This window comes from Anabrus simplex, chromosome 1 (genome assembly GCF_040414725.1).
Source record: "Anabrus simplex isolate iqAnaSimp1 chromosome 1, ASM4041472v1, whole genome shotgun sequence".
Lineage (NCBI taxonomy): Eukaryota > Metazoa > Arthropoda > Insecta > Orthoptera > Tettigoniidae > Anabrus > Anabrus simplex.
Window position 1 is genome coordinate 1,196,079,316 of NC_090265.1, and position 23,356 is coordinate 1,196,102,671.

The window sequence follows — 23,356 nt, forward strand, 5'->3', positions numbered from 1 at the left end:
AAAATTAAGCGGTCATTTAGTCAGCCTTTACTTTTAACGAGTTAACAACCATTATTGGACACATTATTTACGCATTTATTACGAAATTGTCCTCTTTCATTTCGAATTTTCTTTATGGAACAGCAGTCGACGGGTGTTACTAATCGACTCTGACATCGCCTTCGAATGTCGACGAGAAAACTTGCTAGTGGACATAGGGAGGAAACGATACCAAAGGTAATAGATCGCATGCAGTATAATTGCTGGGGTGCATAAATATCGGGAACGGAAAAATCACGCGCGCTTAATCGCTCGTAATAACGGATGCTTCAGTGATAGGTCTTTCGCTGTAACCGAAGGACGACACACAGTTTAATATAGGAATTTTGAAGGGACAGAAATATATTGTCGCTATAACGGAGTTCTCGTTATATACCATACTCGCTATTGCGGAGTTCTACTGTAGTGTAAATTTTGTTGAAACATTTTTAACTATGATTAACCTGAGGTTCACATGTTTTCTCATTTCAGAATGAAGATATTAATACTTCTGAAATGATTGAATCCCAGCTTCAAAATGTTCAAACTCTGAATCAGGCTACCAGTGAACAGTTAACTCATTTGGTAGATATATGGAGAGGAGCACAGAAAAGGATATACATCTATTATGAACTGTCTGCTGTTGCTTACTTCAAGTATCTGGAACTATGTGGGGATAAAGAGGTAAAATTAAGCTTCAATGTTATTTCATGTTCAAACAAAATATACTTAAAATAAAGTTGTGTGATGTCTCATTTGCAAATTTGAATCAGTTTCCAGGATTTTATTTTCAAGCTGGTACAATTGAAACAATATTTAAGTAATTAAGTATATTTGTGGAAAAAGTCTTAAATTTTATCTAAGCTTATTTTGTTTTCGTAATGGCTAAGAAGATGGCGGCTGGAGGAGACACGCGCAAGCTTAGTGCTGCTGCAGTTTGTGTTGTTTGTGTGGTAATAATCAGAGTTGTTGCGCTTTACGGTTCTCTGCACGGGTCTATTCGAGTTAAGGAATTGGTGTGTGGAAGTGAAAAAGTGAGTTCTCCTTTTGCATGGCTACTAGCAGAGAGAAACTACTACATTCCGGCGTTCTCTCTGACTGGATGCGCCATTTTCCAGACTTATAGGTGCCTCCCTATTAGCTCGGAGCCGAACAAGCCTAGGCCTGGTCGCTCAGCGATTAGGGGCTTGCTTTGCCTCCTACTACTGGCTGGAGATGTCCACTTAAACCCCGGTCCCACCACTTGTGAAATGAAAACAGACATAAACATCCATTGTCAGAATGTGCAAAGCCTAAACAATAAGTTGTCTGATTGTGAACTTTCCCTGCCAGACTTAAGAGAAGTTGACGTGATCGGACTTACTGAAACATGGCTCTCTTGGGCTAACGACAGTGAACTACCACTCAGTGCTAATTATATCATATTCCGTCGTGATCGCTCTACTCTAGGTGGTGGAGTGTTGCTAGCAGTGAACAGAGCTTTACCATGTAAACGAAGGACAGATCTCGAACGGAACTGTGAGTTAGTGTGGGTGGAGCTACTCTTTCCTCGACGCCCTGTACTTGTGGGATGTTACTACAGACCACCAAACAGCCAATTCAGTGACCTTGAGCAGTGCCTGGACTCAGTCATTGCAGCTCTCCCTCATGGTGAAGTAATTTTAATGGGCGACTAACTTGTCTATAAAGTGGTCTTCTCCAACTACCGGACTGTCAGCTAACAACTGTGACACATACTTTATAGACAGTTTTATTAATGGCCTCGGACTGAAACAGTTCAGTATGTACCCATCCCGTGGACCCAACACCCTGGACTTCATACTCTCCTCATTAGAACTTAAAACAATAACCCCAGGCAGAAACCTTTTCCTGTGCGCCCACCAGTCCCTCGATGCTACATTCCTCCTTCCACACCCCTCCTCAAAGCCTCACAGCAGGACATCCTACCGCCCTACCTACATCTGGCGCCGTGCCGACTGGCCTGCAATGTGTCGTGCCCTGGAATGCCTTCCCTGGAGTCTGCTCGAAATAGCTGATATCGAATCGGCTGCAATTAAAGACTTCGTACCTGCACAACGGGATACTACTAGCAAACATCAACACTGGATATCACAAGAGACCAGACTGATATTATTTAATAAGAAGAGAGCTTGGCGCCTGTGGAAAGACTTCCCTAACCCACACACACACAATACCTTCGTTAAAATCCGCCACCACGCGAGGTTTATGGTCAGAAGAGACTACAAAACACATGTAGACACTGTCACTGAAAACGTCCGCAGCAATCCCAAGCGCTACTGGAGTCTCATCAACACACGGAGAAGGACGGAGCGGATTCCTGTCAGCGTGAACCACAACGATACAACAGCAGATGGCGCCGATCGCAATGAACTGTTCAACAGGTATTTCTTCTCCAACTTCTCCCCTCCCGTACAAAACCAACCGCTCCCTCCCGTTGGTACAGCTTCAAACAGAACCCTATCAAGCATAACTACCACACCAAGTGAAGTTCATAACCTTCTTCAAACTCTTCGTACCAACAAAGCTACCGGTGCCGACACTATAGGTCCTCTTTTCCTAAAAAATACTGCCAGCACTCTTTGCGTCCCTCTCTCTAAATTATTTAACAGATGTTTTGCCGCGGGATATTTTCCTATTACCTGGAAACAGGCAAATATTGTTCCACTTCTCAAATCAGGCAACAAATTTAATGTTTCATCTTACCGACCAATCTCTATTCTCCCCACACTATCCTTTATCTTTGAAAAAATTATACACCAGCGTCTCCTCGCATTCACTTTGCCGTATATCTCAACCAAGCAGCATGGTTTTCTACCAGGTGGCTCTTGTCTAACAAACCTGCCACTCTGCATAGCTTTGCATCACACGCCATTGCAGCTAAATCACAGCTGGATATCGGCTACGTAGACATTTCGAAAGCTTTTGATTCTGTTGACCATACTCTGTTGCTCCATAAACTCTCCGAACGATTTAATATACATGGCAGTCTACTGACCCTTCTTGCTGGCTTCCTACATAACCGTTGGCAGAGAGTGTTAATATCAGGCACTTCATCCTCATGGTTACCAGTCACCTCCGGTGTCCCACAAGGCAGTACTCTTGGCCCCTTGCTGTTTTCTTTGTTTATGGACGATCTGCCGTCCGAACTCAACGAAACAGCGAATACCCTACTCTTTGCTGATGACTGCAAGATATTTAGGGAGATCAGGAATCCAGCAGATGCAGCTCTGCTACAGTCATCGCTTAATGCCCTCTCGAACTGGTGCCGTACTTGGAAACTTATCCCCAATCCACAAAAATGCAGCCACATGACCATAACACTGCGTAAATCTCCTCTACCGACATCATATTACCTACTCGACAAGCCCATCACCGTGGTTACGCAACAGCGTGACCTAGGTGTAATATTCGATACAAATTTACAATTTAAGACCCATATAGAAACATATACAACCAAGGCTATGAAATTACTAGGCATTCTCTATCGCTTCACAGAAATTTCTGACCCCGTTGCTCTTCGCCACTTCTTCCTCACGATCGTTCAACCTCTCTTAAACTACTGCTCTCCGATTTGGTCAACAGCCGCCCCCTCCAATACCAAGCAGTTAGACAGAGCAGTGTCCTCCTTTGCTGCAATTGTAAGGAACAGAAACCCCAAGCTCAGAAATCTGTCTACGCAGCAGATATTAATGGCAATTAATGTGTCACCGCTGCACATCAGGCGACAGGTAGCTGACCTGAGTTTCCTCCACGAGATCTTAAATGGACATTACCGCTCGGAACATCTTGTTTCTCTCTTCTCTCTCCGCGTTCCTTCCCGCTCCACCAGAACCAAAGACCTTCTCCACATTCCCCACACTCAGCACTCAATACTTCAACGATCTTTCCTAATCCGCCTCCCAACACTCTTTAACAATATTAATAGGAGACAAGAGCTTGATATAGCATCAAATAAAAGTGTATTCGAGAGGTGTGTAAATAGTATCTTAAAGATAAGTTGATGCGAAGGGATTATACCGCCATCTTGACCCACGACGACATGGCTATGAACATGGACATTCTCATGGTTTTCGATTTGGACAGTTATTAGTAGGATGTGTACCTGATCTTGTTATATATTGTTATGTTTGTTATATTTTATTATGAAAGTTTACGTTTGTTAAATAGTCTGTTGACAGTGCAAGTGAAATTTGCTCAGTGTAGCTGTATCTTGTGCTTCGTGAATAAATAAATAAATAAAAAAATAAATACTCAGTTATGAACTCTAGACAGGATGTTGCCTATCATCAGTTGTAATCTAGTGGGGGTTTTTTTCTCCACACTGTTGGAATTGTTTTTAAAAACAAATAATCTATGATTGGTTCCTCGTATTAGGCCCATATAATGTGAACTCTACGTTGTTTGGCAGGGCAGGAAATGTGGTGCTATACAATAATCACTAGATTGCATGCCAAAATCCTGGGTTTATGTTCAAACCTCTCCTCACTGTTTATGTGGAGTGAGTGTATGGTCTTCAGTTTTATCTCCTCATGACCGAAATACATAAGAAAACTAGACTGAAAGTTACAAAAGAAATGAAAAATTTGAGAATGGAGAGTAGACTGTTAAGTAGTGAGCATATTTGAAAAATGGAAGTACAAAATTTCCACAATAAAAAAACAACACATAAAACACATCTTGATGGTAATTTGTCTGTTGAATGCGTTCATTAAGCCTTGAACAGACTCCTTTGTGTCACTCGATAGAAAAAGGTTACTTCCTCATCATCATCTTCATCATCACAATCCCCCCTCCAAATATGCAGGTTGCCCATGAGTGTCAGCTGGAAAGACCTGCACCAGGCCTCTCTGGGAGCCTGTTGACCTTGCAACACGTCTCAGACTTAATGTATAGGTGTATTCCGTTTTACTTATGTACTTATATCCATAAATTCGCCATTCAGTGGTATGGCACATCCAGTAAACTGGCCTACTCCACCTGGTGTATTATGTTGAAACATCTGGATTTAAATTGAGACTCATAGTAGTATGGTCTCTAAAACCATCCACTGTCTTCTTTGTTGTCATTCAGTTGGATTATTGTGAGCGGCATCTTTCACAAAGTGCAGAGTCTTTTTTTTTCTTTCTTTTCTTTTGTGCGAAATTTGGCTCAAAATACAGAACCATTTACGGTACCTGTATGAAAAATAATTGGCAAAATTATGTGGAATCAACTCATTTGAAGTTAATGGGAGAACATTTTTGTTGCAGTTTGTAGATGGAGCAAGTCTGTAAAAGCCGAACCACATAATGAGGTCTGGAAAAAAAAAATTATCTCAGTAAACTCTTTCTTTGTCCCTAGAAGCCTAATGAAAGGTGATTTAGAAAATGATGAAGTCTCTCATCTGATAATCAAATTCCCATCCTAAGAGACTTTGAACCTCACAATATCTTGAACGATACACAGTGTTTGGGAATCTAGCTGGTAGTTCATGCAGAGCAGGTAAACATATTGACGTGATTTCCATTCTTCTTTCCTTGAAATCATAATGTTGGCATATTGTGAAAGCTTTAAGGATTCCAATCGGAAATGTTGGTAGTGTTCAATGAATTTTAATACAACGTCTGACCGGAGAACAGCTCCGGCTCCCAGTAATATGAAACTCATGGTTTGTCTGTGTTGTTCAGACTGATGTGTAAATTATGTGCATAGGCTAGGCCCTACTTATTAAAGTGGCAGGATACAACATTTTCAAACACCAGTGCTTTGATATACAGTATGTAATATGTTTATTTTGCAGTATATGAAGCCATCTGTTTTCAGCTTTGACTCAATTAATTTATAGCTGTTAGGTTCCTCAGTTTGCTGAAACTAATTTTGAATTGAATAAAATTTATAAACAGAACAGAAAAAAGAAGAAACAACGTAATTAAAATAGAATGGCATGTTTCTTTCTTGAAAGATCATAATAATATTCTATCAAATTACACTGAAAATATTCAGAAATGTATATGTTTACTCTGTTCAAATCATTAAAAACTTGACCTTTTTTTAATTTATCTTAATGAGTGTTCACCGTACGGTATTGCAGTAACTCTCATTCTGTTCTAGAGTGGAGAGAAGTGATGACTGTAAGATGGTTCCAGATTTCCAGTTTTAGGGCTTTAAACAGAATTAAACATCAATGATTTTACAACGATTTTACATTTCATTTACGTGTCATTTGTTTATTTTTTCATGTATAATTTTCTCTTTTTTTTTTCCTTTTCTTTCTGTTTTTTTTTCTTCCACGTTGTTTATATAATTATACAAAATTAGTTTCGGCAGACTGAAAAACCTGTTATAAAAATAAATTTTTAAAATGTGTTTTCAGCAGAAGCTTGACTCGTGTTTCTTGTGCATATATAAAAACAAATACGATGTTTTACTACAAGTATGCCATCAACTATATCTTATTTAGCGTTTATTTTTGTAAAGTGGAAATAAAATATAGGAAAAAAATACTGAAAAAGCTTTTAAAAATGACAAAATTAGGGAAAAATTTCACCACAAACGTGCCTCTTATTAATGCTCTGCGATGTACTGTATGGACTGGTTCTATGTTCCTTATGCATTTGTGTGTTCATGTGTGTGCATTAACCATCAACTACAGTTTGAACTATGTTGAACTTCCAGATACGCAAGTGTAGAACATTATCATTGTGTGAAAAGTGTGATATCCATAGGAACTGGATCAAGATGAGAAACACCTGGCGAGTTGGCCGTGCGCGTAGAGGCGCGCGGCTGTGAGCTTGTATCCGGGAGATAGTAGGTTCGAATCCCACTATCGGCAGCCCTGAAGATGGTTTTCCGTGGTTTCCCATTTTCACACCAGGCAAATGCTGGGGCTGTACCTTAATTAAGGCCACGGCCGCTTCCTTCCCACTCCTAGCCCTTTCCTGTCCCATCGTCGCCATAAGACCTATCTGTGTCGGTGCGACGTAAAGCCCATAGCAAAAAAAAAGATGAGAAACACCTCTTTAAATATATATCTAGTATATTTCTTTTCTGTAAATCGAAAAAATGTATCAACTGGCACCCCTCCGGTACCGAGAGGGCTGAATTATCAAGATTATGCTGGTTTGACTCTACATTTTTATTTTTACGGGATGCTATAAGATGCATTCCTGCTTCCTACTGGAATTTTACACAGCCACTTTCATTGTTATGAAAGTTCAGAACACTTGTTTCTCAAATATACCTAGGTAGATTCAGTCCTGGAGGTCTTGTGACAGAAGTTGTAAATCTTTAACATTGTAGTAAGACAAAGTTTAGGAGGCATTCTGCTCTCCCTTCCCTGATTACTTTTTCTAAACCAACTTAAATTAATGAGAGTTCAACATCCTGTTGCTATTCTGTCTTGACCTCAAATAGATCTGATATTTCTCTTTGGAATCACATTTAAATTTGGTGTTTGTAAATATCTCTTCTATCATTGCTTTGGTCTTGTGATCTATTCCAAATTCATCTTGTACAATGTTTGTATTGAACCCATAATTCTACGACGAAAAAAAATTTAATTCCAAATATTTATTTCAGCTACAAACAACTTTTTTGAGAGTAGCCATGTTTTCATTTCAAGAGTCTGGCTCTCTCGTGGGAACAGGGCCCTCTGTGACAAGCGAGCTGCGAGCTCGTGCAATGCCGGTACACTTCGGTAGACCTCGAGTAATGAATAATCTACCAATTTCGAAAAATCCTTCATAACGAGGGATTTTGGCAACATGGTAAATCCAGGAATAAAGGGTCTAAATTATTTATAAACCGTATGTGAAGATAGAATTCCCAGCGTAAATATAAATTCAGTTAAGCCTGGAGGAACGTTTGCATCCTGCTCGCAGATCGGCGACACGTGGCGAGGTCATTTTCATGAAGAAAAGCCGCGAAACTCCAGGGCAGAAATAATTCATTTCGCCCGTTGCAAGTATGGGAAAAATATGAAATTAACACCATAATGAATTATAAGTCTGTCCGAATGTATGGAATAACTTTCAAGAAAATAGGTCCAGTGGATGTGGAATTAGCAGATTGCATAACCAAGCCTCGTGGAGAGAGTGGCGTCCCTCCCAGAGGGTATAAAAGAACCCCACCTCCGCCTATTCTGCACATTCTGTCTGTTGATTTGAATGGTGAAACCCACGTCGCTCGTCTGCAAGAAAGTGCGGGGTTTTGTTCTCAAAGTAACTTGTTATATGTTCGTGTCAATGGTTCAAGTAGAATATTAAATGGAAGGTGACAGAAATTTTCCTGAACTGCCGCCGGTGATAACTGTGAAGGTTTAGATATTTGGTTAAAATACGTAGCTGAGTTTCTTTCCATATTACAAGTGCATGTGTATTTGATAGCCAGCCCTGTGGTGTAGGGGTAGCCTGCTTGCCTCTTACCCGGAGGTCCCAGGTTCGATTCCCGGCCAGGTCAGGGATTTTTACCTGGACCTGAGGGCTGGTTCGAGGTCCACTCAGCCTACGTGATTAGAATTGAGGAGCTATCTGATGGTGAGATAGCGGCCCCGGTCTAGAAAGCCAAGAATAACGTCCAAGAGGATTTGTCATGCTGACCACACGACACCTGATAATCTGCAGGTCTTCGGGCTGAGCAGTTGTCGCTTGGTAGGCCAAGGCCCTTCAAGGGCTGTAGTGCCATGGGGTTTGGTTTGGTTTGGTTTGGTGTGTTTGATATTTGTAAATGGGAAGTCTGGAGGCTACCAGTGAGGTCTGATTGTCTTATCTGTTTGGAACACCTGGCCAGCAGTAGTGTGAACGAAAGCACGGTCGTGGGAAAACTGTGGCAGTCGCCATTTGAGAAGCGTGCTCGTCGCATGTTAAACGCGAAGAAAGTGCGGTATTTGCGGTGTTAATCGACACCTAGTGTATAAATTGTAAGCTTAAGTTATATATATATATATACATATATATATATAAAGATGATGTCAAATGTAGCCACGGAAGGCTAAGCACGAGATAGGTTGGCTAAATACGGCCAGAATCTCCCAAGACAACTATGATTACAGGTCTGTGACTATATTTTTATCAATGTTGTAGTTAGAATCTGTTCAATGCGTATGTCGAATTAATATTTTATTATGATCAGGCGAATGTGTTGCATTTCTGGTCATCGTGTGAAACTCTTCAGGACTGTAAAATTCATAATACCAATATAAATGGTCCGTTATTGGACATTGTAAATTTTCCAGCTAACTCATTCCTGGTTGCCAGTGTTTCGCCCTCGTGTGCTAGGCTGGGCTCATCAGTTGGTACCTAGCACACCTACCAAGACGCATGGCTAGTGCGTACCGTGGAGGCCACTGCGTAGGCTAATTGTAGCCACTGGCAGTGGCAATGCACTATGAGACACTCTGTCTCATTTCTAAAAATTGGTGCCTGCTTGGCCATCAGATGATACAGATGTTGATTCCCATTGGGAATCTGTAATATTTGTTCCGAATGAGTAAATTTATAATACCAATATAAATGGTCCGTTATTGGACATTATAAATTTTCCAGCTAACTATGATTAGCTATTAGCCTACGCAGTGGCCTCCATGGTACGCACTAGCCATGCGTCTTGGTAGGTGTGCTAGGTACCAACTGATGAGCCCAGCCTAGCACACGTGGGCGAAACGCTGGCAACCAGGAATGAGTTAGCTGGTAAATTTATAATGTCCAATAATGGACCATTTATATTGGTATTATAAATTTACTCATTCGGAACAAATATTACAGATTCCCAATGGGAATCAACATCTGTACCATCATGTAAAATTCATGTTGAGAAATTACAAAATGCGAAGTTTAAATAATGTGTTAATATTCTTTGAGATATTGTTCAAATTGAGTAAAATTAGAAAGGTGACAATGATAATCTAGCCGTGGTGAATGTCTTAATTTCGAATATCATATGAGTTCAGAAAATTTTTGTCAGAATAATAATAATAATAATATTTACCACGGGATAAAATTTTTCTATGTTATAAGTGTATTTAACAGTTATGTTCAATAAGATTTGTGTTGTCTCGAAATCCAGTGAAGTCTGATAAAGTTATGTTTTTTTTTGTGGGAAGCTAATTTTGTGACATCGTGTATGTCGGTGATATGGGTGTGTTGTTGTATTCCTGAGGTCCGAAAGTTCTAGTGAAAATAAATGAAAAGGGATTTTTATAAAAGTTTTTGTCACGAGAGGATTGAGGTTTGAAAAGTCTTGAAACAGAAGAAATGGATTGTGCCAGAATGATGTTTTGAGATAAGAGTTGTATAGATGTTGAAGGCAGAGGAAGCCTGTATTTCATGTGTAATGCCGCCGTGAGAGACGATGAGGATGAATTTTTGAGACAGGCTGTATTTGTAGATGGCAAAGAATTTTTGAGACTGGCTGTATATTAAATGTGATAATTCTGAGGCAGACTCCAGTGACACCCTGCTAACAATCTGGAACAGCTGACCGGGTGAAGGTTGGTTCGAAATGAGTTCTCTCTGACGCACGTTATGATTTCAAGTTAAAATCCTCCAGTGAAAAACAATTTCTGTAGAAGATTGTAGCTCTTGGCAGTTAAGTCTAAGTTATGAGTTTACATAAAGTCAGCATAATGAATATTATAGGCGACCTCAAGGGTAAAAGAGCATTCTGAATACAAGGTTGGTGTTATTTGACTGTTATAAACAAATTTCCACTCAGTAAATTTCATAAATTACGAGACAATAAGTTCTCATTAAATCGGAAACATTGTGGGATGAGATATTGGACATTATTAAAGCGATAGTTTGGCTGTGTAGATTCATTGAATTTCGCTTCACTGGATAGTTAATGGATATGGATATTTGGAATAGTGGGATGGTAGGCGATTTGAGGGCCTCACCCTAGAGCTACAGCCTGGATTTTTGCGGTGGTGATGATTACTGTTTTGGCGATATTCACGTAATGTTAGATGTGTGTTGAAAATCATTTTTATTTTTCCAAACTTCATTGTGTATGTCGAGATCATGTTTGAGTTGTGGATCGCTTGCCACGCGTTATTTATTTTCAATTTCACGTTTTATTAACAAGATAGGGACTTAGTTGCATGTGCCAACTTGCTTTCATTCTGTGGCAAGATTTGTTTCATTGTGTGCTATTAGTTTCGACAAGGTTTACAGCTAAAATATCTAAGTGTGTTTGAAGTTACGATTTCGCCTGACATTCTACAGGAAAGCGTAGGGAACCCAGTTTCCGCTCGACAGTAGATTTAGGACGTTACATGTTATCCTAGGAGTATACCTACTGATGATAAGACATCCTAGTTCACACTCAACGATAGGTTTAGGGAGGTGTGTGTATGTACTTAGAGGTTATTGTTAGGGTGTGCAGACATTAGGTAGGCCCCGCGATAGGTTTAGGTTGTCAGCTGTATATACTCAAGTCTACTGTCTGCAGTAGTGTATGCAATGTGAAGAGTGTTAGCTAAGTAATATTGAGGCCATGTTTTGTGCACAGCCCTTACTAGCTGGAAGGTGTTTACCTAAGATTATAGAACCACTAGTGGCATGAACATGAGGGTTGTCCAATATTGGGTACTGAGCTGACGGTGATTGAATATTTATTGCAGTTTGCCACGCATTTGAGTTCATTGAACTTCAGTATTTTATTTTTGTTACGGACTTAATTGTTTTGTCGTTCTGACGTCCGATTGCTTTGCTAGTGTGCGTGTTGACACTTAGTTTTTTTATGTGAAACTTGAGTTATGAATGCGGGTTCAATTCGTCAGCCGGGAATATATTATTTTCAATTTTTGTCGTTCTTTCATTTTTGTAATAGTTGATTGTGGTTGATCAATAACTTTGTAGTTTGTTTGTTGGGACAAACAATAAGTACATGTATCTGTAATGGTAGTCGTTGTACAGGAAAGAATTCCTAAATTTTTGATTTTATTTTACCATGCGGACTTGTAATTTTATTAAACTTAACGTAACCGTTTACAACCTGAAAGTTGGTTCTGTAGGAATAATTATCAAGTGATTTACCACTTTTATTTAACTTCAGTGTTTGGCATTTCTTCTAAATGCGTGATGAATAAGTGTTTCCTGCATTTTGCTGTTTTGTTCCTTCAGAACGACGTAATGTAAGATCCTCTCGGATCGAGTTGTTGTTGGTTCCTTTTGAACAGTTGTTTGGGTGATGCACGTTTCAGCAATGGGATTAGCCTATAACTGAAGGGTGTCACGAGATGACAATACATGGTGGAATTTTTATTTTCAATTATGAATGCTGTTGTTAACTGGTAGTGAACACCATGCTTTCCAGTAGTATTTCACAACCTATCCAAAGAAACTGATAGTCAATTTGGTTCGATTAAGGGTCCATTCGGCGGGTGTTCCCATATCCGACAGGGTATTTGACTGGTGGATAACCTTAATTAAGAGTAAATCTGGAACTCTATTTGTTGAAGGTCAGATTTTCCACGGATCGTGTGAATTAATTCTCAGTTATCGTTTGGATCAATAGGTGCCCTATTTTCAGGTTTTCTCTTCACTTTTCAGTTTTGCCATCCACTAATCTGTGATATTTCTACTTTTCTCCAAAGGAGATTCTGCGATGCTGTAACTAATGAAACTAACGCCATGCAGTGTGACTGCGTTTGAAACATTAAATAATTAAATTTTTTCTTGATATACTTAAGTGATTTTATATTATATAAATTTTTTTCTGCAGTTAATTGATTCAATAAAAGTTAGTAAGCACATAGAGTGGAACCTCGATTCTCCGTTTTTGGAGGGACCACCGAAAAAAAAAAAAAAAACGTACAACAGGGGAAAACGGAAAATCCGGGAATGAATGAACCATGAACAATTTGGCTAAACATCACAAAAAAAAAAAAAAAAAAAAAAAAAAAAAAAAAAAAAAAAAAAAAAAAAAAAAAAAAAAATGTATACTTAAAATCTTACAAACACCCCTAAACCAAACTATAGCCCCAATGGGCCTTCCGCCTACCAAGCGACCGCTGCTCGGTCCGAACGCCTGCAGATTGAGGTGACGCATGATCAGTGTGACGAATCCTCTCGGCCGTTATTCCTACCTCTAGACCGGGATCGCCATCTCACCATTAAATAGCGCCTCAATTAAAGGTAATCGTAGAATGAGTGAACCTGGTCATATCCAGGTAAATGTGTCTGACCTGGCCAGGAATCGAACCTGGGTCCTCTGGGTGAGAGGCAGGCAAGTTCGACCGCGGGGCCGGCTTCAAAGATTAATTACTGGTACCCAACTTAAAAGTCTCGAAACTTTACGTTCAGTTTTACCGGGGAAACTTCTTTCAGTTCAGCAATTTTGATCGGTCAAACTGTTCGAAAAACCTAATAACATTAAGCCAAACAATCGACCACAAGTATTTTTTAATTCTCTAATCTAATAAAATAAAGCACATTGGATAAAAAATCGTCCAACATGATGGCGAAATCCCTTTTTCTTTAAATCTTCCATTGTAATTTGGTCACCGGTATACTGTTCGTAGTCAGTTTGTGGAAATTACCGCGCAAATTAGGCCTACAGCCTACATCGACTTTTAAAGGTTATGTTGAACTCGAGAATATTATTTCGAATGTAAGTATCGATTCTCAAGTTTTCGAATGCATTATATTCAATAATGTCCGTCACTAATGACGATTAAATTGGAAAGAGAAAAAATATCATCAAAACTTCCGAATTTACGGTTATTCGCGACCTTGACCTCAGCTGGAAAACGCCCTCGCTGTCCAAGTCGGTACGAGTGCGAATTGAAGCAAAGGTTTTTACATGTAACGTGCGCAAATAAAACAACTGCGGTTTTAACATTTTAACACAATAACGTGAAATTCCTAGTCTTACATTAGGACCAAAAGAGTAAAAGGCAATCCCAAAACCTCCCATGGCTTTATGTATGTAAGGTGAAACATCTGTTCAGGTCTCGATAACGTAATCGTATGCGATATTATTAAAATACTAAATTTATGTTACTTAAGAAGGAGCAGTTTAGATTCCTGCCTGAAAGCTCAGTGACTATACAGTGCCCTGAGGGAAGTGCCGAAAACCTGTTCGGCGATACACTCAAAATAAAAAAGTAAACATCTAACCCTGGACATAATGTAGACGCTTTGCAAGTACGAACATTTAACGAAACTCGTTCCGTCTTCAAGTAGAGCTGTCGAAATGCGCTCTGTCTCCTTCCAATTATTGTGGACACACTCTGCTTTGTGATTTCGATTCTCTAAACAATACCACCTGAATGCGATGCTAAGATGGTCCCTTATGCAAGTTCACTGCTGATCGCTTTTCCTCTTCCTCAAATTACTGCTATGACTGGACGTTAACACCAAGATCCGCAAGTATGCGTTGCCGCCCTTTCATGAGATACAGTTTCTTGAAAAACGCGTGATCGAGGATTTAGCGTTGATGGGACTGAAATTTCTGAACGGTTGATACGGGAAATCGTTTCTTCGAGGAACGGATAATGCGGGATTTTTACAACGTGATTTAATTAGGATGCTCACGGGACCACGTAATTTAAACGGATAATACGGGAAAACATAGCTTCCGGGAACGTATAATCGAGGTTCTACTGTATTAGTTCCTCATTGCAAGTAGTTAGGCTCTCTTCTGAACCCCATCGTTTGGTTAAGATTGTGACCGCAATATTCCCGCTACGACCCCAAGATTTAAGAATTCGATGTTGCTCTACTGCAGCAGCTGTGGCCGCCAACGATGGAATGGTAAGTTCAAGGGTTCAGTATAAATATTCAGTTGTGTGCTTTTGTAAAATAAATACAGGTTGCGATCTTCTGTTTATTTCTTAGTTTTTTGCTAGTTGCTTTACGTCGCACTGACACCGATATGTCTTATGGCAACGATGGGACAGGAAGGGGCTAGGAGTAGGAAGGAAGCGGTTGTGGCCTTAATTAAGGTACAGCCCGAGCATTTACCTGGTGTGAAAATGGGAAACCACGGAAAACTATTTTCAGGGCTATTGACAGTGGGGTTCGAACCTACTATCTCCCGAATACTGGATACTGGCCACACTTAAGCGACTGCAGTTATTGAGCTCGGTTCTCTTAGTTTTGCGATCTTTACAATAGAATCCAGGTTGTACATTAGGAGTCCGCTATAGTGAGTACGGCATATAACGTCAGGGTTTTTTTTTTTTGTGTGTGTGTCCGTTCAAAATTCCTATATTAAACTGTGTATTACCTTTGGATATAGTGAGAGCCCTATCACTGACACGTCCGTTATTACAAGCGATTACGTGTGCACGATTTTTCCCGTTACCGATATTTATGCTTCCAAGCTGTTATGGTACATGCGATCGATCACACTCTGTATAGTTTCCTTGCTATGTCCACTACCGAGCTCTTGTCAAAATACAAAGACATTGTTGGAGTAGGTTAGTAATACCCGTCAGCTGTTCCGTAAAGACAATTAGAAATGAACGAGAACATGTTTTCGTAATAAATGCGTAAATAACTTGTCCGATAACAGTTGTTAAAGGCTGCATAATGCTAAATCAATTAAGTAAGAATCAGATACACCTCAAGATATGGAAGAGTGCATCATTGATTTCTGAGATTAGTTTATATTTTCCTGCGTCTGGTTAAATTTAGGAAAGGCTATTATCATCAAAGGTAGTAAATTTCATATTATTCTGTATTGAAGAGCAATATAATGTAAAACCAAAGCTAAAATTTTCCACTTATTCAATACTATTTTTATTGTAACCTTAAAAAAGTTACATATATATCATGAAACTAGTTTTCGGTCTTGCTAGAGACCATCATCAGTGAAAATCAAGTTAAGGCAAGACAATGATGAATTACAGATAAAATTTAGGACACAAGCATGTGTTGTTGAAATTCAGTGCAAAACAAATAAGATTTGGATGTTAAAACACTCTTAACAATCACACGTCTTGTGTAAGTTTTCAGTTTTTTCCAATTTAAAGAATACACTTCACAGAAGACTAGGTGAACACATAAAATAGTAGCACTTGAAGAATCTCCTAGAATTCAGTTCATCTGAAACAAACGTGAACAGAATAATGTTGATAGTAAAGTGTTGATGTTTTAATTTTTTCCAATATGGATCATTCAAAAAGTGAAAGAGCAAACGCAAAGAAATATAATAGAGCTGAGTCGTAGATCGGAGGTATCGTGTAGCCTAAGGTAGGGCTGGGGGATGTGGAATGGTGGACGATTGCTGGAGGGAATTTGGAGAAAAATAAAGAAGGAAGTTTAGAGTACTTAATTTCTTTTTATTGAAAGTAGGAATTGATAGGTCAAATAAATGGTTTGGGTTTTCTGATGACTCCTTAAGGTTGAAATTGGGATTAAAGAATTGATCCAGGGGGATGAAACAATTTTCAAATATATTGAGCAGAGAGCCCTTATTAACCGTTTTTAAGATTTTTTTATCTTGATCAATATTCATGAATTTATGGTTTGAGGCCATCATATGTTTTCCCATGGCTGAAAATCTATTATATTTACATGAATTTACATGTTCTATGTGCCTTGTGTCAATGTTTCTACTTGTTTGGCCAATGTAGGTGGACGGACAGCTACCACATTTAAGCATATAAAAACCTGATCTGTAGAATTTTTTTAAATTATTATTATTATTATTATTATTATTATTATTATTATTATTATTATTATTATTATTATTATTATTATTATTATTATTATTACTACTATTGATATTATTGATATTATTGATATTATTATTATTATTATTATTATTATTATTATTATTATTATTATTATTATTATTATTATTAATTGAGTTTGTGTTCTGTAGAATTGATGCATTATTATTCTGTTTTAAAATATATTTTTATATTATGTTTTTTGAAAATGTTAGAAATCTGGTGTATGTGTGGGTTATTAAAAGTGAAAAACTCTAAATCCGCTTCTAACTCTAACACAGCACATCCATCTACCATTAACAATCTTACCATTTTCCATTTCTTTGCTTTTGCTCTTCCAACTTTTTCAGTGGTCCATATTGGAGACAAGTGAAAATCTCAACACTTTCCCATCAGCATTATTCTGTTTACAATTGTTTCAGCTGAACTAAATTCTAGAAGATTCCTCAAGTGCTGTGAACTGGATTCCTCAAATTAGTAAAAACGGAAGACTTATACAAGACATGTGACTGTGATGAGTGTTTTAACATCCATATCGTTACCTGACTTGCACTGAATTTCAACAACACACGCTTGCTTCATAAATTTTATCCGTAAATCATGTCTTGCCTTAACTTAATTTTGACCGACGGTCTCTAGCAAGACCGAAACTAGTTTCATCAAATATATGCAACTTTTTTTAAGGTTACAATAGGTGGAAACCTTGAGCTTTTGTTTTACATTACCTATTATCATGTAAATTTATAGCGAGAAGGTTATCATTTCTCTACTGCGCTTAAAGTATGTTTTCATCATACATATAGTACGGTTGAGTTAGGTGATGCTGTTAGAATAAGAAAACTGTATCGTTGATCACAAAATGCGATCGATCATCTTAGGTACGGTATCGTTTTCTCTCTATGTACACTTGCGAGCTCTCTTGTTGGTATTCAAATGCGATGTTGGAGTCTATTAGTAATATCCGTCTACTGCTGTTCTGTAAAGCAATATTGAAATGAAAGCAGAGAACGTGTTTTCATAATAAACGCGTAAATAATGTGGTCGATTGCAGTTGTTAAATCGTTAGAAACAAAGACTAAAGAAATCATTCGCATAATTTTAATAATGAAATTAAGTAAGAATACGATACACCTCAAGGTATGGCAGAGCGCATCATTGATTTCACAAAATGGGACCTTCGATATCGTTTTCTCGCTTTGTGCACTTGCGAACTTTCCCGCCGATATTTGAAGCGGAAATCGGAGACGATTAGTAACACCCGTGAACTGCTGTTCCGTAAAAAAAAAAAATTAGAAATGAAAGAAGAGGACATGTTTTTGTAACACGTAAATAACGTGGTTGATAGCAGTTGTCAACTCGTTATAAATAAAGGCTAAGTAAACAATAGCTTAATTTTGATATTGTACACTGAAATTAAGTAAGAATGCATTATATCTCAAGATCAGGGGTTAGCTTATATTTTCTCGCATCTGGTTAAATTTTGGAAAAGCTATTCCGACATCAATTTATAGCGAGAATGTTATCACTTCTCTACTGGAGCTTGAAATAGGTTGTCATCATACATACAGTACGGTTGAGTTAGGTGACGCAGTTTGAATAAGAAAACTGAAGCGTTTGCCTCAAAATGCAATTGAAAATCTGTGGTATCGTTTTTGCACTATATACGCTTGCGAGCTATCTCGAATTTAGCAAAATTGATCTCCTTTCACCAATTCGAATCACTATCTCTTCATTCGCGATTTTATCTTTCCATCTCATCCTCAGCATTCTTCTGTAACACCATATTACAAAAGCTTCTATTCTCTTTCTTTCTGAGCTAGTTGTAGTCCATGTTTCACATCCATACAATGCCACGCTCCAGATGAAAGTCTTCAGAAACACCTTTCTAATTCCTATATCAATGTGAGCAAATTTCTTTTCTTAAGAAAGCTCTTCCTTGCTTGTGCTAGTCTGCATTTTACGTCCTTCTTACTTCTGCCATTGTTAGTTATTTTACTACCCAAGTAACTATTTATCTACTTCCTGTAAGACTTCATTCCCTAATGTAATATTTCCTTTATCGCCTGCCTTCGTTCGACTGCACTCCATTACTTTTGTTTTGGACTTATTTATTTTCATCTTGTACTCCTTACACAAGACTTCGTCCATACTATTCAGCAACTTCTCGTGATCTTCCACAGTCTCAGATAAAAATAATATCATTGGCAAATCTCTTGGTTTTGATTTTCTCTCCTTGGATTGTGATTCCCTTTCCATATTCCTCTTTGATTTCCTTTACTGCATGTTCTAGGTAAACATTGAAAAGGAGGGGGACAAACTGCAGCCTTGCCTCCCTCCTTTCTGGATTGCTGCTTCTTTCTCAAAGCCCTCGATTCTTATCACTGCAGACTGATTTTTATACAGATTGTAGATAATCCTTCATTCTCGGTATCTGATTCCAATTCCCTTCAGATTCTCAAATAGCTTGGTCCAATCAACATTATCGAATGCCTTTTCTAGATCTACGAATGCCATGTAGATGGGTTTGTCCTTCTTAATTTGATTTTAATGTTATATACTGAATTAATAGATATGGCAGAGTACATCACTGATTTCAAAAGATAGTTAACACATTGGAGACAGCCATATTTGAATGCATTATCCTTCAGAAATTACAGGATTTTTAATGGTTTTTGAAATTTTTTCATCAACTTCCATCAATACTGATCTGATCTGCATTTAAGGCAGTTGCCCAGGTGGCAGATTCCCTATCTGTTGTTTTCCTAGCCTTTTCTTAAATGATTTCAAAGAAATTGGAAATTTATTGAACATCTCCCTTGGTAAGTTATTCCAATCCCTAACTTCCCTTCCTATAAATGAATATTTGCCCCAATTTGTCCTCTTGAATTCCAACTTTATCTTCATATTGTGATCTTTCCTATGCCACTCAAACTTATTCGTCTACTAATGTCATTCCACACCATCTCTCCGCTGACAGCTCGGAACATACCACTTGGCAAATTCCAAATTCCCATGGAGGGAGTTAGATATTTTTCACTAACAGAGCATGTCAACAATGTCAAAAAACATATCAGATGTAAGGGTTTTCAGGCGTTTGCTCTATTAACGAGCGTCAGTGGGTAGGGTTTGACACATCCCACTCTGATGAGTCTGGTGTCAGACCTAAGGCCGCGTGCACACCGAGCGCGCTTCGCATAGTGTGTCGCGTGTAGCGTGAAATGCTATGCATAGCGTAAGCGTGCTTGCTGTTCACACCGAAAACTCTACGCCGTGATCTCAGCTTAGTTTGGTGCGAGGCTCTTTAGGGTGGTCACAAACTAATGCCGTTATCCAAGTATGCCAGTAACGGTTTACTGATGGATAACAGTTACCTAAAATTGAAAATTAGAAAGCAGAATCGAAATTGGGTTCATGAATTTAATGAAGAACGAATTACTTTCAGAGAATTTCATTGTTTGTACAGAGATGCAAGTCTTTATTGCCATGACAAGTAGCAGAGAAGTATTGGGAGAAATTCAATTTTCCCAATTGTCTAGGAGCACCACGCAGCAAACACGTGGACATTAAATTTTTATAGTTTTTGTGTCTTGGGTTCCATATTTCTTCTCTTTGAAACACTGCATGAATAATTTCTTCTTCCATAGCTTCGGAACCAGCTAGGTAACGCTAAGCAATTAACCAACACTGCGCGTTGTCTGGCGCTTCGCTTAGCTGTAAGGTAGGCGTTCAGCGCAACAGAGCACGGACGGTGTGAACACCTGGCTTAGGAACAAAGCACTGGTTATGCTTACCGTGATGCTTAGCGTTGAGCAACACGCGACACACTATGCGAAGCGCGCTCGGTGTGCACGCAGCCTAAGACGAAACGCTGGTTAATAGAGCAAATGCCTGAAAACCCTTACATCTGATATGGTTTTTGACATACCACTTAGTCGAGCAGCTCATCTTCTTTCTCCCAATTCTTCACAGTCCAAACTTTGCAACATTTTTGTAATACTACTCTTTTGTCAGGTAAGCCATGATTATACCATCTTTGGGAATACTTGTAAAGATAACACTTTCTTCTACACAAAAATTAGTTTTAATTATCATAATAGTGCAGCAATTTTTAAATATAAATTTATGAATATAATAAGTTTTACAAATAAAAAAGAAATCTGACACAGCTATGGATGCCATTTTGGTTAACATTCTGAAATCTGTCTAATATTCTGGACCCATCTACTGAAACACACTAATACAGATTGTAACCTAATTGGTCAATTGGCACCAATATCCTTGTTTACAACCAGTAATTTGTTTTCCTACTGTTCGTTATTGACGACGGGGTTGCATTGATTTGCTGCAGGTACACAGGAAACGCCCTCATTTATAGGAAGGGGTATAAAACAGTATTACAGAACCCACTTCAAGGAAGCGGTATAAAACTATGTTACACTTCACACTGACGCAAGTGTAATAGACTAATATAACTTGGAAACAATATTCTTTAACCCATGGGTAAATAATGCAAATATTTATGATGATGATGATTATTATTATTATTATTATTATTATTATTATTATTATTATTATTATTATTATTATTATTATTATTATTATTATTATTGCTATTATGATTTGTGAGGTATAGCTATGAAGTGTTTACATTATTATTTATGTAGTTGTGTATGAACCATATATGGTATAATCATGATCGTATTATTTGTTGAGGTTATATCAAGAAACATCTGCTGTATATATATATTAATATGAGTTTATTTAATGTAAGAACATGTAATTAATAGTATATTTCATTTATTTATTAGATGGCAAGTACACAAAAGAAAAAGAAAATTTTTAATATATGCAAGGACAAGAATGTTAGTTGCGTTTACATTTACAAATCAATGTCCAGTTGCTGTAGCCATTCTAAGAAGGGAGGTGCAGCGCCGATGTTCTCTTTGGCTGGTCCATCATACTTCCTCAGAGGGCACTCCTCGATAATGTGCTGCACTGGCGGGGAAGGGGCTCCGCAGTCACAGGCAGGGAATTCTTGAAGTCCCCACTTATGTAGCATGGCATTTCATCTAGTGTGGCCTGTTCTTAAACGGTTGAGTTTAGACCATTGGGGTCTCCTTAGGTGAAATCCTGGGAGTCGAGTTGTGGGGTCATGGATGCCTTGGTGTTTCACATGTGCAGAGCTCCAGCTTTGACGCCATTTTTCCTGGATATTGAAGCCAGTTATGTCATGCCATATTGGGTTCCTTGAATTAAGACGGGAAGGGGGTAATTCAGTAAGGACTTCATAGATTGGAAGATTCTGTGGATGATCAGGATGGTGTAACTTTTTCCACTCGCGTATAGTTGCTTCCTGTCGTCTCAATTCTGGAGGTGGTATGTTACTTATAGTGTGTAGCCATGGGATTGGGGTTAGATTTTATTTTGCCTGTTATGGTTCTCATACATTCGTTCAAATGGACGTCAATCTTCCTAGTATGAGCACTACTTTGACACACCGGGACACAGTATTCAGCCACTGGATAAACCATGGTGAAGGCAGTAGTGCGTAGTGAGGTTGCATCAGCTCCCCATGTCATACCCGGTAGTTTCTTCATGATTTTGTTTCTTGACTTAAGTTTCTGACTTGTATTTTCCCGGTGTTTTTTGTATGTTAAAGAATGGTCTAAGGTGATGGCAAGGTACTTGGGGTTGTAATTATGTTTAATTTTTTGTTGGCAGAACACAATGTTGAGGTTTTGGTGAGCTATTTGGTTACGTAGATGGAATGTGCATACTTCTGTCTTAGCTGGATTTGGGCAAAGTCTCCACTTCATGTAGTATGCATTCAAGGTTTCCAGTTCTGGAGAGTATGCTTTCCCCCTCTTCTAATATGACAGTTTGGACAACGACGGCTAAGTCGTCAGCATAGCAGAATTTCTTGCTGATGGTGTCAGGCATGTCACTGGTGCACTAGTTGAAAAGTAGTGGGGTTAATACAGACCCTTGAGGTAGTCCATTTTTCACTTTAAAAGACTTGCTTGTCTTTTGCCCTATGGTGACCTTGAAGTACTGATTTGTCAGCATCTTCTTCAGAAGGGCTGTAAGTTTTTTGCAGCATGTGTGCTTTTCAGTTTTGAACAGTAGTCCATCCAGCCAAAATGTATCATATGCCACTGTCAGGTCAACAAAAGTGATGTATGTCTTTAGCTTCTTCTGGAATCCTGCCTCACTGTATGATGTTAATGCTAATACTTATTCACAGCAGCTTCATTTGATTCTGAAACCTGCCTGGTATGTTGGTGTTGTGTTATTTATTATTTCCTGAATTCGATTGAGGATGAGGAATTCCAACCATTTGTAGCAAATACTTGTTACTGCAATAGGACGGTAGCCTGAGGGATCATCTGCTGGTTTTCCTGGTTTGAGGATTGCCATGGTGTGAGTCATCTTGAACTCTGGGGGTAATGATTCCAGTCTCTAATATGTCATTGAAGAAGTTCTTGAGCCATGTTTTCCCATACTTCACAAGATATCTTATGAATTCATGGAAAATACCATCTGAACCTGTGGCCTTCCTCATTTTTAGCATGTTGATGGCTTTTTCAATTTCTGCTTAGCTGAATGAATTAGGAAGACTTGAGTAATTTTGGAGGCTGTTGTCCAATTTCTTCATCTCTT

General features: G+C 38.6%; 1 protein-coding gene across 1 annotated transcript in view; it reads left to right on the forward strand.

The window, feature by feature from the left end:
* nonC (serine/threonine-protein kinase Smg1) overlaps positions 1 to 23,356 on the forward strand; it is a 794,437-nt gene that overhangs the window by 392,548 nt on the left and 378,533 nt on the right. The window contains 2 exon segments of the mRNA XM_068225601.1: positions 511 to 702; positions 16,185 to 16,202. Coding sequence (XP_068081702.1) covers positions 511 to 702; positions 16,185 to 16,202 — 210 coding nt within the window.